At 35.1% G+C, this 17,117-nt stretch overlaps 1 protein-coding gene across 3 annotated transcripts in view; it reads right to left on the bottom strand.

Annotated features, from left to right (window-relative positions):
• Window positions 1-11,837: 11,837 nt before the first annotated feature.
• CEP57L1 (centrosomal protein 57 like 1) overlaps window positions 11,838-17,117 on the bottom strand; it is a 77,528-nt gene continuing 72,248 nt past the window's right edge. For 2 of the 3 annotated variants that reach the window (XM_030316104.1, XM_030316105.1), the window contains 3 exons: window positions 16,830-17,074; window positions 15,444-15,588; window positions 12,476-13,615 (listed from right to left, as the gene is read on the bottom strand). In XM_030316104.1, the coding sequence (XP_030171964.1) occupies window positions 13,397-13,615; window positions 15,444-15,588; window positions 16,830-17,074 (609 nt within the window). In that variant the 3' untranslated portion in view covers window positions 12,476-13,396. Of the gene's footprint in view, window positions 11,891-12,475; window positions 13,616-15,443; window positions 15,589-16,829; window positions 17,075-17,117 lie in introns of those variants that run through there. The other variant, XM_030316108.1, reaches the window with a different exon arrangement.

Below are 17,117 nucleotides of genomic sequence, written 5' to 3'. Positions count from 1 at the left end.
TTATAACTGTTTGTTTTTTTGTTTCCTGGTTAAGTCTGGTTTTCATGCTAGTTCTGATTTGTACACAACCACTATTTCTCTTTTGGCAGCAGCAATGTTGGTAATACAGTTTTTAATGGTCTGTCTGGTCCTTATGAGGTAACATATGACAGTGTATTTGATTGTATTTTACGTTTGTCTTAAGCATTCTGTTAGCTCCTGTCATTGAGATACATCGTTCTTTGCCTTTAGGTCTTGAGAGCTTGATTTAGTCAAACTGATGACTGGTTTCACTAGTAAGTTGGAAAGTTGCTCATATTACTCCCCATAGTACTCATTTCTTTCATTGCTGCCTTACCACTGGTGAAACCCTCTATGCTGTTCTCATGTTGTGTGCCACTCTGATTCAAATAAAAATAAAAATATTTTCGTGCCCACCGGAGTGAAGAGCAGATGTTGGAAATCTGGAGCTGCATCAGCCAGTGAGATTTTGTACTTGGATTACATTTGATCCATCTGTGGCTGATGTTATAAAACCAAGCTGTTGGTTCTTTTAGTGTATTTTTTTAAAAGCCTTCTTTCCTCCTCAAAAAGGAAGGTACAGCTTTCTACAATAGTCTATTTATAATTATAAACTTTCTCTGTCCCTTGGGATACTATTAGAGACTAACAGGCCATAAGAGCTGTCACTTGAACACACTATGTAAGGATATCTAATTCCAACAGACAAATTTACCATAAGAGAGGACAAAATATACACAATGAATAAAATTTGAAATTGTTTTTAAATGGTTTTAGAGCAAAGGGTAGAGACTTTGTGTTTTGCTTGAATGGTACAAGTGTTCTACAAATAAGCCTGAATTTGTGATGGAGAGAGAATGATTGCTTTTGACTTGCTTAGAGCTTAATGATCCCTGCAAGAAATCTAAAAAGTTCTGGGTGCATAACTTTTGCTTTCTCTCCTCTCAAAAGAAAATAGGAAAGCATAAATAAATGAATAATCCAGGTAAAGATGTACAAAAGCGCTTTGTACCCCAAAATAAGGTGTTAATAAATCTAAAGTTGTGCTTCTAGCTCAACCCACAATCTGACTGGAAAATTACTACAAAAATAGCCTTGTTTACAAGTTGACAAGATAAGTAATGAGATGCAAATTGACAGCAGAGAGAAAAATAGAAAGAAAACTTTAGTACCTTTAAACAAAACTTGAAGCCAAAGCATAAGAGACTGTTAAAAACTGAGAACAAACTGAGGGTTGATGGGGGGTGGGAGGGAGGGGAGGGTGGGTGATGGGTATTGAGGAGGGCACCTTTTGGGATGAGCACTGGGTGTTGTATGGAAACCAATTTGACAATAAATTTCATATATTAAAAAAATAAAATAAAATAAAAATAAACAAAACTTGAAGACTTTCTAAATATTTAGTATGAAAAACAGAAAAATTTAAGTAATCATGTTCCTAATGAGCATGCAGTTAGACAAATTAGACTGGTTTAATAATGCTGTTTAGGATGTCTCCTTTCTGATTTAATTACAGTGAGAATTAAAATGTATACTCTTCTAACTTATGCAAGACAGGTTTGTTTTCTCATGGAAAGCCTAAATAATTATACTTTATAGATACTTTTCTAATTCCTAAATGAATATTAAACTGAGTTACTTTAATTAGTAATCTTTGGATATAAATTATATCTAAGCAAGTCATTTGTACAGAACAAAATAAATACTAGGTCAACAGTTTTTACATACACTTGCCTTTTATTTTTATATATTTTAAGTGACCATTAATTAGTAGGTTGAAAAGATATATATGAAAAACTGAGGTATGTTGGTATACATGTTCTTTTTTGAAAGAAATGTTTCAAATTGCCTGTAAACTTCTTTAGTCACTTAATCATATCTTTTATATTCTGATAACTTTTTTTGATATGGCATTTCCCAAATTCAGAATAATAAACTATTACTGTGTCTTCTATATAAAATTTTCTTTGGGGTTTCCCAAACAGTTGCTAGACAGCTCCAAAGTTTTGCTAATTTATCCTATAAAAGGAGGAATACTAAAAATCATTAGATTATGTTTGGTATACTGCAGATTTTTATTAGCTCAAAACTATTGCAAAAGTCATCCTGCTTATTGAGTCCTACATATGAAAAGAACTTGCATGGCAGTTCAGAGGAGCTTAAACTAAGTTAATTACATTTAAGTAAATGTATTACTATAAATATAAAATAAAGATATTTTTAGCAATTGTGTAACTTTCAGATTGGCCAGAAGCATACTCATGTCTCTATACAAAGATTGGCACAGTAACTATTTTTTAAACTTTATTTATTTATTTTTAAAGTTTATTTGAGAGAGAGAGAAAGAGGGGCGGAGAGAGAGAGAGAGAGAGAGAGAGAGAGAGAGAGAGAGAGAGAGAATTCTAAGCAGACTCTGTGCTGTCAGCATGGAGACCTACGTGAGGCTCAATCTCATGAACCATGAGATCATGACCTGAGCCTAAATCAAGAGTCAGACACATTAACTAACTGAGCCACCCAGGCACCCCCCAAATTGATTTTTTTAAAGGAATATTTTATTTGCAGTTGACAATCCTAAAAATATTTTGAGATAAAAGAACCTGGAGACTTTTTAATGCCCACTCAATCCATAAATTATCCTCTCAGGATAATAATTGACTAAATCCTTATAAAATGATTACGTGTTACTTCAGAAAAAAGATTCTACTCCCCACTATTCTAGTATTGTTGGCCTTTACAAAATTAACCTAAGCCATTGAGTCTTGTCATCCACGGACAGTTTCTGCTTTTTCATCAAGTCCCCATGATAAGATACAGAGCAAAAACAGAGTCTTCTGGAACAAACATGAAAAGAATGAAAGCCTCAGTAAACACTTTACCATACTCGTAATTGTTGACTCTATAGGGAGCGGACTCATGGAAACAGATTTTTCAGCTTAAACTGGTATCAGCATGACAAAAAGATACCTGTCAGACTATCAAAAGATAGAGTCAGGATTTCTAGGATTCTTTAAATCCAGAAGCAAATGACTTCAAGAAATTGAGTGCTTCACCTCAAATCAGAAAAACAAGAATTTATCACCTAGGACTAAATGAGTTAATTCTGTGAATGCTTTCTTTCTAAGGGACATACATTATTTTGATCTATCTATTGGCTACACTTATATAAACTGGTAGAAACATTCCTTAAATGGTATTATGTTCCAACTGACCCTTCAGAATTACAGAAAAAAAAATATTTGGAAATACTTAATGGAATTTATAAGTAAGAGACTGGCAGGAAAACAAAAATAATGATTCTGGAGAAAATCATATATCAATGTACCACAAAATGGTAAAAATTGTTAAATATTATACAAAATGCCTTTACTAAGTTTCCTTCCTTTTCATAGCCATGTAGCTATTTAGCGTAAGTTCAATCAAAACCTGTTCTCCTTACTACCAAGTAGTAATTTAAAAATTGCTTTACTGTCTGTGGCTATGCCTCAAATCCCATTAAAGTAGGTATGGCAAACCCATTACTAAACAAGTTCCAAGCAACTTCACTGAGGTGAACTGAATGGCTCTTGGCTTCGGATTTCAGTATAAGAGCTTATGGGAGCAGTATCTTACATATAAAGGAATGACAGCCTTAAAGACTTTACAAAGTCTCCAAAGTTAACCCCTAAATTGTAGTATCACATGTCTCTAGTTTCACTAACCAGATTATAAAAAGGTCTCTGTGCATTAAGCATCACCTTTTATCACATCCATATAATAAAACTGACCAAATAAACACAAAATATCAAAGTAATGATACTGTATCATAAAATCAGTAGACAAATTTATGTGGTCAGAGCCATGCTTTAGGAGGAAATTTGGAGGCAAAATTTACATCTTAACCAGATGGGTAAGCAATGCACATCACATTCCAGAGTAGAAAACAAAATGAAACAACAGTGTAAAGGGTCAACACAACATGTCTAAGTTGTGCAAACCTTTCACATTCCAAAGAAAGGTTTGGTCTTTACTCAACTCCCAGGAGATGACCTCTAAGGCCTTGGAATATCCTGCCTGATGATGTTTTTGTTTACCTAGGGACTGCAGGCCTCCCAGATAGTTCATGCTAACAATGTGATTTATGGTCCACTATGGCCTTAGGCCATGCAGTATCAGCTTGACCTACACGGAGGGGCTGGAGACTGAAGGTTGGCCATATGGGCAGTCAGCCATGCTTGTGTGATCAGTCCATACCGAAAAACCTGAACACCAAGGCTTGGAAGAGCTTCCTTGCTTGGCCATATTGCAAGCATATCACCACACATCATTGCGAGGAGAATTAAGTGCTTGTCTGCATGATTTCACTGGAAGAGGACAACTGGAAGCTCACGCCTGGTGTTTCCTGGACTTTGTCCAATGTCCCCTTTCCAGTTGCTTATTTAAATCTGTATTCTCTTGCTGTAATAAACCAAAACTGTGAGTACAACAGCTTTTCTAAGTTCTGTGTGTTGTTTTAGTGAAATCATTGAACACAAAGGTGGTCTTGGGGAATCCCTGCAAACTTACTTTGCAACCTTGAGATAAAGTAACATCAGCAAACAATCAACCTGTCTAGTTCTTGCTCCTCAAGTAAATGAAATCTTGAGTCTTTCTTGTAAGTTACTCTCTAATTAAAACAACTATATCTCTGATTTTGGAAATGTCTGAAGATATGCGATGACCTTTTTGGATACGGCAATTATGTGAAAAAAGTGCTGTTTTCCACCTTAAAGACAGTGCATACAAACTTGGTGACCTTGGTAAGTTTGCAGGTAGCTTTTTTCCTCTAAATGCTTGTCATATTTTTAATTTGTTAAGGCTGTCCTTCTAAAGCTTGGACTCCCTTGTAGATCTTCTTTGCATATGAACTCCTTTTCTTTTCTAAATGCTTTAGTCTCTAAGTGGCTTATGTTTTATTTCAGCAGGTGGAAGTTTGAATCAATAGCATTTTAGTAGACTCGTTAAGAGAAACTCTACTTTTTCTGGAACATTCATAGGAATGTTAGGAAGTTGCTCTGAGAATTTGCAATCACAGGCAAATATCCTACCCAAATACCAAAGGCACAGCCTTCCATCTACTTGAAACCTATGCTATAAAAGAACAAAAAGAAAAGTACTTTATCTGAAAATTTAGCTCAGTGCTCATATCATAACAGAGAATCAAGATATGTATTAACTGATATAAATTCTCAAGCAGATAAGTTATATACATAAAAATATAGAATAAGTTTTTAACATACCATTTAGTTTTGAGATTAAAGTAAAAGTAGAAATTCCATACCTAACAATAACTTATTTTAACTCTGGTACTGAATTTCCCAGCTTTAAATTTGTTAGCTCAGTTTATTTTGGGAAAAGCAAAGATAATGATGCTTGTTATGTTGTGTTCAAGCATTCAATAGTTAAGATATTAATAGAATTATTCTCTCATATGTATTACATATTTTAGATTTGGCTGTCTCTGAAAAGATATTTTTAAGGTATTAAACATTTTTCTTTTGCTAGAAATTATAAACTAGAAAACCAGAAATGTTCCATGGAATTCTCAGGAGTGTTTTTAAATTTAATTTTAAATGGGTTTCCTGTGTACCAATATGATTTATGTTTTAAATAACACATTTGTAAAGTTGAAAGGACCTACAGTGAAAAAAAGTGAAATACTTTCCAGTTCAGCAAGAAGATTCTGGACAACTGCTCTGTAAACATCAATCTTATATTTCAGACAAGAAATGATTCACATTCTGTACTAGTTCAGTAATAGATTTTTCTAAGAAATACAAGTCAATGTACATTTAACTTCAAAGAAAACTAACCAAAAAAATACCTTTCAATGATTTCTGAACTTATCCTAAAATTTACTTAATCAGACCAACTAAAATTAGGTCAACAGTGTATTATTTTAGCTATGACTAGAAGGTCTGTTCATTTTACAATCTTCCTTTTAAGATCTCTTTATTTAAGCAACTTTAATAATTTGTAATGAATAAACTTTTACAAGTAGGCAGAATCCCATTATAATGAACATCATTCCAGTGTTCACTTCCCTATGGCATTTCTCCCTATGTTCTAACCATAACCCAGAGCTGATATGGCTACAAAGAAATACATTGAAGAGGATATCAAAAGTCACAGAAATACAGCCTCTTAGTAGTACTTTATTTAATGAAGCTATTTTCCAGGTAAGGTTTTTTTTTTTTTTTTAATTTTTTAATGTTTATTTATTTTGAGGGAGAGAGACAGAGTGCAAGCAGGGGAAGGGCAGAGAGAGACAGAGAGAGAGACAGACAGACAGACAGAATCTGAAGCAGGCTCCAGGCTCTGAGCTGTCAGCGTAGAGCCTGACGCGGGACTCGAACTCACAAACTGTGAGATCATGACCTGAGCTGAAGTGGGATGCTTAACCAACCGAGCCACCCAGGCGCCCCTCCAGGTAAGGTATTTATATATTTCACCCACTCACTCATTTAAAAATATTCTATCAGGTCTAACGCTCAGTAAAATGACATAACTTTAAAGAGCACCACATTGATAGTATATCAATTTTTAATTTTTTCAGTGCTGTTGAATGTTGATGTTCAGATTTGACATGCACACAGTTTTTCTCTCATAAATCTCATATCTTTATGAATTTAAAAACTACCCAGAGGCGCCTGGGTGGCTCAGTTGGCTAAGTGTCCGACTCTTGATTTCAGTTCAGGTCATGATCTCATGACTCTGCGTTGGGCATGGAACCTGCTTGGGATTCTCTCTCCCCCTCTTCCTCTGTCCCTCTCCCACATGTACATGCACACTCTATCTCTCAAAAAAATTTTAAAAGTTAAAAATTAAAAAAAAATTGAAATTAAAATTACACACACACACACACACACACAAAACAAAATGTCTTAAGCACCTGCAGAACAAATTTCTTTCCTACCCATAGGGCCCATGCTTTGCTAGACTGCACAGAAGCAGTGACTAGATAGAAACAATGGATGAAGAATAATGAGGTCATTTGTTAAGGGATTCACTTTGAATATATTTATTTGGGCCCACATTAGAAAAGTGACATTTCTCTAATATAGGTTGGTTAGTATTTGAAAAGAGTGTTCTATAGGCCAGTAAATGTAATGGTGTTAAAACAGGACATCTATCTGTAAAATATAGAAAACACATCTGTAATAGTATTTCTGGGATAAATAGATTGCCACAAACCATAAGGGATATTTGGGAGTATTCCTAATTTAAACTGGCTATCTTTCCTCCACATCTTTCAAATACATTCCTTTTAAAGATTTATTAAGAGCCAACTTCTTCTTCCTTAAATAACATTTAGGACTACATTTTAAATTATTATCCAGTACTCACAGAGTTTCACAAAAACATTGACGACCTTCTCTGTGTGTGATGTACCCTGATATTTTCAATGCTATTCTAATATCATTTAAAAAGTGTTCATAGTGACCCACTAAATGGATTTCACAATCCATTAGTAGGATAGGACCTGCAGTTTGAAAAACACTGACTTGGTCCAACCTATGGGGAAGCTGAAGTGTGAAGGAATTGAGTGGCTTAAATTCATACGCAAAGTGAGTGGTAATCATTTGCATAATTCTGTGCAAGTCAAAAACTATTACTTTTCTGTTTTAGTCTCAGTCATTATTGCTTGATTTTTTTTATCTTCTTTATTCTCTACTCCCTTATTTTACTTCAGTGTTTCATACCCATTTTTTCTACTCGTGTCTTGATACATGGTTATGTAGACAATACATCTTTGAAATTTATATTAAGTGAACTAGTATCTTCAATCAACAAGAATTAAGAATCCTAGTCCAATACTGCCATGAGGTGAAAAAGCAAATGAAAGCTATATATATCAAGAAAAAGAATGAAGAAATACAAATAGGCCAACTTTATCTATCAATAGATGAGAAATTTAGTAGACAAATATTTAAGCATCTTCTCTGGGATGGTCATTATACCTCTATGTCAACTATTGTTTTCTTCCTTCTGTTATATTTCTGTACAGTCTCCTCTATCAGACTTTAAGCAACATGAAGAGAGAATTCATGTATAATGTGTCTTTGAATCTCCCATAGCATCTAGCACAGTATCCTGGAGATCAACAAATACTTGAGTAGAGATCAGTAACTACTTCCTGAATGAACATGTCCAACACACCAATACACAAATAAAGAACTACCTTTGTTCTCTAATCTCTTCCTCTTAGCATTATAAAATCAAAGAAAGCACGATTCTGAGTGCCTGTTGTCTGTACACCCAAACAAACAACAAAATACTGGAATATTTTAACCAATGTTATGTAAAACTTGGTCACATATCCTTGAAAGATGAAACAGCAGCACAATTGAACTGGTGTCTAAAACAGCAGTACCTGACCCATTATGCTTACTCTGATGAGACCATCAAAGAAGGTTAACTAAGTTTCATGACAAGCAATTATCAAATATTTATTGAGAGGTCTACTTATGGGCCAGGTATTGTGCCAAGTGCTGGGCTACAGTGGTAAGCAAGGCAGGATCATGCCCTTAGGGAGATTTCAGTCTATGGGAAAGACAAACAAATAAACGATAACAAGAAAGTATACTGAGTGCAAACAAAGGAGAAATACCAAGAAGAGGCAGCTGAGCCAGATTTGGTAGAAGGCGGGGGTATTAAGGGGAGATTTAAAGAGAGCTTCCTAGAGGAAGCAGTAAATTGAGACCTGAAGAATGAGGTAAGGCTAGACAAGCAATATCTATGCAGGAAAAATCTAGGCACAGAGTATGATGGATAAATTCACCCTTTTTTAAAAGATTATTCTAGAAAGATGATTATGTCACAGAACTTTTTATCTTTAAAATTTTTTTCAAATTTTATTTAAATCCAAGTTGGTTAACATATAGTGTAATAATGATTTCAGGAGTAGAATTCAGTGATTCATCACTTACGTATCTTTTTTGACAGCTAACTCATAATTCCCAACGTTCCTCCTCCAAGCACATTGGATTCAGTCTCCCAACACTGCAGACTGCTGAACTGGTCATTAACAAGACCTATATTGTCACAAAACTGCTTTAGAGCATAAAGTAACAATTTGCTTCTCTATTATTTTCTGCTGAAACCATCAAAGCACATAGGTACACAATGAACCATACATACATAGTAAAAAATAAACTTCTTCAGTGGGGTGTGCTAATTTATAGTTCTAATAATTGCCTATGGCATCTAGCAGGATCTTGCCCAAATGAGAATTCAATGGCTCTATACCAATAAGGAGAACACTCCCAAAAATTCTACCAGGAAAAAAAAAATCCACCTGATTCTTCAAATGACTCACAACTACAATAAAAAAACAACAAAACAAAACTCTGACCTAGACAATATTTTAAAACTTTAAACTTTACAATTTTGTTATGACTAATTCTCCTTACATAACAAAATATGAAAAAGGAATTAAACAAGTTACATGAAAATAAGCATATAGATTGTGAAGAAAAAGGCTGAAGCATTGGCCAAGTATATTTAATTACCAAGAAGTAAATTTAGTTTTACATCAATGACAGCCAATATAATTTTATTTATCTTCATTTCATCAAAAGGTGCCATGGAACCCATAATGAGTTTTTTTTTTCCCCCTCACAGATGCTATTATGCCGTAGAGAGTTTTGTCTTATTATACATCTGGGAGTCAGCTTAGTTATCTAAACTTCACATACAATTAAATGTTCTCAGTGCAGACAGCTTTAGTTACAGCTGAATAGAGTTCCAGGAAACCCCATTAGGAGTTTCACTATTTACTCTACACCAACAATGGCAGCTGGCACATTTTTGGCCACGGTGAGCAGTCCTTCCACTGTGCATAACCAACTAGACTTTCCCCCTTAGTTTGATTCTCACCACATTGTAATCAAATTTTAATTTAATTTTTTGATGTCCTGTTACAGATTAAGACTACTCCTTTATAGTTAAAAGTTGTATTTTTTCAGTTGTATAGTTATATTTAAAAAAAAATTTTTTTTTTACATTTTATTTATTTTTGATAGAGAGAGACAGAGTACAAGTGGGGGAGGGGCAGAGAGAGACAGAATCTGAAGCAGGCTCCAGGCTTGGAGCTGTCAGCACAGAGCCCGACATGGGGCTCGAACTCACAAACTGCGAGATCATGACCTGAGCCAAGTTGGAAGCTTAACCGACTGAGCCACCCAGGCGCCCCTGTATAGTCGTATTTTTAAAGTAAAAAGGCTATATAAAAATCTCAAAAACAACTTTTTTTGAGAGAGAGAGAGAGAGAGAGAGAGAGAGAGAGAGAGAATGTGCACTAGTGTGCATGAGCAGCTGAAAAGCAAAGGGAGAGAGAGAATCTTAAGCAGGCCCCACCCTGGGGCTTGATGTCATGACCCTGAGATCATGACCTGAGCCAAAATCAAGAGTTGGATGCTTAACCGACTGAGCCACCCAGGCGTCCCTCAAAAACAACTTTTAAGTATACCACCACCACTAGCTAGCTCCCTATTTTAAGTATCTCCTTTTACCTTATACTGCTGAAAAATGAGCATGTCCCTTCAACCCCTCTATATTCAGCTAATACCCAATAAAAATGGCTAGGCTGCCAATGACCCATACAAGTACAGTTAACTCAAGATTCCACGAACTGCTATTTCCAGAATTAGAATATTCACAATACCTGCTGTTTTAAACACTCACTTTCTAGTTTCACAGTTTCATCGAAGTTGAGACCTGTCTTGGCTAGACAGTTCCAATTCCATTTTTTTCAATTTCTGATTAAATAAAAAACAAACAAACCTGTTTTTCACTTAAGTGAACAAAATCCACGATATCCTACCGAGTCTCTGCTAGGCAGAGCGCAGCTGCAGGGTTGCCATGGCAACTCTTGTACTCTGGCCACAGATTGCCCCTGTCCAAGAAGGAAATCATTTGCTCCACCCCTGAGGAGTCAAAGGCTCTGGTAAGCAGCAGTCTGTGAGCAGGACACATTTCTAGTTCAGTAGCTGTGACGGAGCAACAAGAGACAATTCTTTAGTGTTTCTCCATAATAAATGTCACCCAACAACCAAAACAGACTCCAAATCAAGTTGCCATGTGTGATTATGTATTTCTACACCATGGTAAGATTATATTCTTTACCCACTCTCACTAGAAACCTGAGCTAGGGAATAAGCCAGAACAATTTCCTCTCAGACACAGAAAAGAAGAAGAAGAAAAAAAAAAACCCAAGTAATTAGAATATTCCCACTTTTACAAAGAATACGTTTTGGCTCTCGCTTTCATGCTTTAACACATGCAAACTCAGGTTGTCTGACAATTTTTGGTGGGGCAGGGCAGTCAGATTTAACATTTATTGAGTTTTTACTCAATGCCAACCCTTCTGCTGGGTGGTTTCTATGACACGTTACTTCATTTAGGTAGCAATATAATCCCTACTTTACAAATAAGAAATGGAGGCCCTGAAAAGTTATTTGATTGTCCAAACTACTAAATGGTGGAGTCACAATTTGAACCCAAGTCTTCTAATTCTGAAATCTTATGGTTTTTCTCCTACGCTACATTGATTTTTCAAGAAAATTCTCAATTCTTAACTAAAATATTCAAGTGTTCCTAGAATGACTTTGTTTTTGTTTTACCAATACAGTTTCACAAGTGATGACTTCACTACTGATAAGCTAAGTGTAGTCAGCCACTTTCCTAAGTGCATGGAAAACAAAGGCACAGAAAGAGACAGGGCTGCATTACGGCCCTGGTGAGTTTTTTGCAAAGTTTAAACTACAGCACTCACATTCTCAAGGAGGAAAGGCAAAGTTGAAAAGTAGGTAAGGTGATGAAAATGAATTTAGATGAAGCACTCTGTGGAACGTCTCTGGGGCTGAAGAAGCTGCAGAGGGAGAGGGAATAAGAGTGGGTGAAGGACACATGCAGTATTTAAACCAGAGACAATCTTTCATCTCCATCATTAGTCACTTTCAAGGATAATTTCAAGTATCCATCTGCCCATTTTCAGTCATTTTTGCACTTCAGGTTTGGAAAGTTCTTCTAACTTAGCACCTCTGCTCTCAGTGAGAATGAATCAGTTTTCTTCTTCCCTCACCAGAGATCTACAATTACCACCTTCCCCCCGCCCCCGCCACACACACTCACTTTTAGGGAATTTCTTAGGAGGACTGTCTTTAACATAATTGCTTTTCCTAACTCCCCAAGATCTTGACCTGAAAATTCTTTCATACCTATAGCTTGATCATTCCCCCAGCTGTAGATAAATGTACCATCAATTCCGACCCTTTGGAATCACCACCTCTTAAACTGCTACCCTAGCTTCTGAGTTCCTCCTTTCTATTATGCCTTTTCTGTCAGTCTTCTATTTCTACTTCAGCTGATGACTTCAGTTCTCTAGTTGGCCCAAAGGAGTTCAGTGAAAAAAACAAAAAAGTTCAAAAGAGTCATAATAGTTTCCATAGGTTTCTGGAAAGATAGGTCAACAAGTGTAAATTTATTATAAAGCATACATATACAAAGACATTGCTTATGACATCACTGACTTAAAAATATCTAAAAAAAAGATCATATTTCTCTGAATTGTTCCTGGATAAGGTAATAAAACATCCAATTTCATTTTCCTGTACTTTCCTATAAAAGTGGGTCCTGGAAATTTACATTCTCAATTTATACTGATGAATATCATACATAATGCAAAGACTAAAACTCATCAAAAGTTTTAGTGATAAAGGAATAAGATAAATAGATCACTGGTGTTAAAAAGCAGCACTGGATTTGTAAAAGAGAATAGGAATTGCAGAAAAAGGCTTCTGCAGTTAAGTTATTGACATCTAAAAATTAAGTAACCATGAGTTCCTATTTATAATTGTCACATAAAAACTTGGGCTAAAGGCTTCTTTACAGGGCTCTTCCATTTACAAAAAAGAAAAACATTTCATAGCTCATAAAATAAGATAGGGAAGAAGCACCAGGAAAGGTAAAAGACCTTTCCTTACTCTGTTCATTTTATATTGGTTCTTAAGGTTATAAGCCTACTAAATAAAAAAGTGGAATGGTACTTGTATCTCAAATTTAACTTAATTTTAAATACCATCAATCCAGTATAATTTCTTAGATTTAGCTTAAGAGGTCTGCAAAATGAGCAATGTGTCTAAAACATGGAGAGATTAGGTATTTCAGTCAGAGAAACAAAAACGCAGTCATTTATTATTCGGGACTCTTAGGAGGTTGTTATGCATTAATTTAAAAATATCACAACTTGACACTTTATAAGGACTAGAAACATAATTCAAAATTTCATAAGGCATATTAAATTAAAACCACTTTAGACAATTCAAGATCTCATTGACAAGAGTTCATGTAAGGTGATAGTTTTACTATTGTGTTATTACTGTTCCCACATGATATCATCTCTTCGCAATTTCATTTGAAGATTATGGACTCGTACTGGATGAAAGTTGCTGTTCTTCTGAAGAGAGTTAGTTAGCAAACATTTTCTGGGGCTATTTTTTATGTTCTTTGATCCTTTAGGGCTGCTATCTTCTCGCTGAATACCTGAAGCTTCACTCATCTTTGAGTTTTGAATTTTTTGCTGCAGTTTACGGACCTGGAGAGAAAAAAAATCTAACATTTTAGTAAAAAAAGATATAAAAAATATACCCTAAAATGGATTGGATTGACGGTTTAAAGGTTACATGACATTAAAAAGTTCATTAAGTCTTTACTGAATACCTATCATATGCCTAACGCTGTGCCAGTTAGGTAGAAATATAATGAATAAAACAAACCTTGCTCTCAAAAAGCTTATAGCTCTTATTAGTGAAAGAAAAGCATAAATGTGACAAGTAGAGAATAATTCAGGCTGGGATAACTCTGAGTGGGACAGAAGGTGTTTATTTGAGAAGGCCAAAGTAGGACAAGATCAATGTGGACTGAGAAGATCAGTGAGAAGCTGCAAGGAAGATTTATAAGGGATATGAAACGAGTAAAAACTGGAGAACAGAGACAAGAGAAAAAGACCTTTCAGGAACGAGCACTGAATTTATAGAGTTGAATGTACACATACATATTTTACTTGAAAGTATTCCTGAATTTAAAGTATTACTGAATGCCAGTTAAAAGATGTCTCATTGGGTGGTATCTGGTAACAGTTGATGGAATTAAATGAAACAAAACCTATCAACTAGCCAAAACCTATTTCTGCCAAACCCAGTCCATTACTTAGTCTATTTCACTTATGCATGGGCCTAATTTGTAGATCTGATCCAGATACTGGCTAAGAACCTAGTATGTGTCCAAGGCCATTTAAATTTCAGAAATTAAATTTATCATGATAAAATGCTTGAAACTTTATGCTGCTATAGCTATTATGGAGTAGAAATAATATTTTTCAAAACTTAATTTATGTATGTTAAAAATACGACTATTTTTGTATTCCCTTCAAATTTCTCCTATGCAATGCTAAGAAAGTGTACATTATATAATCTTCATCCTAACACAATCATACAAAAAAATTTACTTACTATAGCTTTAAAAGCCAGTAAAATGAAGATATTTGCTTTAAAAGTTTCATTTCCTCTTTTTCTCTTTATTGGTCATAGAAGAATAAAGGCAGTAAAATTCTGAATCCTTTATTACTTTCCTATAAAAGCGGGGAAGGCTGAGTTGTGAGGTTAATATATCACCAACTTATATGAATGCTGACTATTCTATATAGGCAGATAGCTATATGATGTGATTTGAGGGTTCCTGGAAAGACTTCTTCTGCCTTCTGCTCCAGCAGGGTAATAGTGCTAATAATCCAACCTATGGAATCACTGTCTTGGGATAAAATAGTACCATATTCCATGATTCTTCTGTTGAAATATTAAAATTGCTATGCCATTCTTAGTTATTAAGCATTCGCATGCAAGGACAGAGTCCCCCTTACCACCACACTATAGCTAGTTAAGCACAGGTCCTCAGGGAATGGAACACAGCCTAACTTGTTCTGGGAAAGTACAAACAATGGTTTTAGCATTAGAGTACTGCTTGAGGAGCCAGGTTATGTATGGGTACTGAAACAGAGACCTGTCAACATAAGAGTCTTCATTAAAGCATTAGGGGCAGGAAAAATAAAGGGAAAGAATGTTAAAAGGGTAACCAGGAGGGCTGCAAAGCAAACTTAGCCTCCCTCAAAATTTTCCCAAGGTCATTTCTGAATACATAACTAAACATTCTTGTTCCCCTTACTTTACAATTATCTTGGAGAACTCTTCATGGAGGCCATGTTATTCCAATGGGACAGATGGCTCTATAATAAGCCTAATTTCTATCTGTCATCTTTTCACTAAACCACATATACAGACCTCAAATTTGAAAGATCATGCAGAGATACAACATTGACTCCAAATATGTTATCTTTTTATTAAAATCTTTAACTAAAGCCTTCTTACATTATCTTGATGCTTCATCAGTTTGGAAATTTGTTCTCCTTTAATTTCCATTTTCTTGACTAAATGCTCTAGTTCACATTCTATGTCTTCACAGACTGAATGACTTTCAGTCTCCTTCATTTGATTTAGTAGTTCTTCGTGCTCCCTATGAAAGAAAAGCAAATATCAAGTACTATTATGGTTTATATGTTATATGTCTTTGGTATAATTAAACAATATTCTGTTCAATCATAAATTTTTGCCAGTTAAATATTAATCTTCAAAGACAGTCTCTTTATGTAGGGTTATCTAATTAAATCTACAGTAAATATAAAAGGCTCTTGTGATTTGAGATTAGATAAATTTAGAAATATCCTAGACTTAGGGTCTTAAAGAACCTTAGAATAAAGTCCAAATTTTTGATACTCATAGCTAAATGTAATAAAACATTCTGATGTCCTTAGCTAAAAGTATTAAAGGATTCTCTTTAGTTCCAACTTTGGAATTCTTAATATAGGGTGTTTAGGAAGAATTCCAGCTATAAAAGTATTTGCCTGAGAAATCCCTAGATTTGGTGATTGCCTACTACTGTCAAGAGAACTAGTTATATCTTCTACAGAGGTCTTATTTCAACTAGCTGGCTACCCAAATCTCGTATTGTCTGGGATTTTTGTTGAATATATATTTAAACTTGGGGCTTAAAATATGTATCCTATACAGAATCTTGTTTACTATGGATGCTTCAAAACTTATAATGCAGACCAGACAGAGTTTAAAACAAGAAACTGCTTTCCTACTTGTCTAATGAAATGCCACTTAATTAAAAAGATTATAAAAAGCAAAAGGAGAATCTTTCTTATAAAAGCATTTGTGAGTTATAATTTAAGGTCACCTGACCCCATTTGTTAGGACAGTAATAATTGTCTATCAGTTCAGATCTTGGGAACACAGAAACTCCTTAGATTGGAAAAGCAGTAATTATACACAGTTGAAAATTTAAATACTATCAGTAAATACAATGAAAAATCAGTGGCAACTCTGCAGATGAAAGTAAGTCCTAATCTAAGTGAGGCCTTTAAGAATTTATAAGTGGCAGGGGTGCCTGGGTGGCTCAGTGGCGTCTGACTTCGGCTCAGGTCAGGATCTCATGGTTCGTGAGTTCAAGCCCCGTATCAGGCTCTGTGCTGACAGCTCAGGGCCTGGAGCCTGCTTTGGATTCTGTGTCTCCCTCTCTCTCTGCCCCTCTGTGCTCTGTCTCTCTCTCTCAAAAATAAACATTAAAACAATTTTTTTTTTAAGTTTAAAAAAAGGTAAAGAATTCATAAGTGGCATTGTTCTTAAGACTGAGAAGAAAAAAGATGCCTACATATCTTGCTACTTCTTCTGATAAAGAATAAAAATACTTACATACTCATTTGGTCCAGTTCATCTTGCATTGCCATCAAAAGTTCAGACAAATTGTCACAAATAGAAAGGGAATTTTTTGAGTCAGAAGGTTCAGCTCTACACTGGGTACTTGTTCTAGTAGGCTTGTAGAGACATCTAAGCTCGGTAACTTCAGTAGGTTTCTGAAGGATATGTGGCCCATAATGTTGCATCATCTGCAGGAGGCTTTGCATACTTCTATTCACAGAATGGCCTGTACTGGCAGACTTTAGGGGAAAAGAAATAGCTGAGAACAATTTTAAATGACTC

The sequence above is a fragment of the Lynx canadensis genome, chromosome B2 (genome assembly GCF_007474595.2).
Source record: "Lynx canadensis isolate LIC74 chromosome B2, mLynCan4.pri.v2, whole genome shotgun sequence".
NCBI lineage: Eukaryota > Metazoa > Chordata > Mammalia > Carnivora > Felidae > Lynx > Lynx canadensis.
The sequence above is the reverse complement of the archived record's forward strand: the minus strand, read 5'-3'. Positions and strand labels throughout refer to the sequence as shown.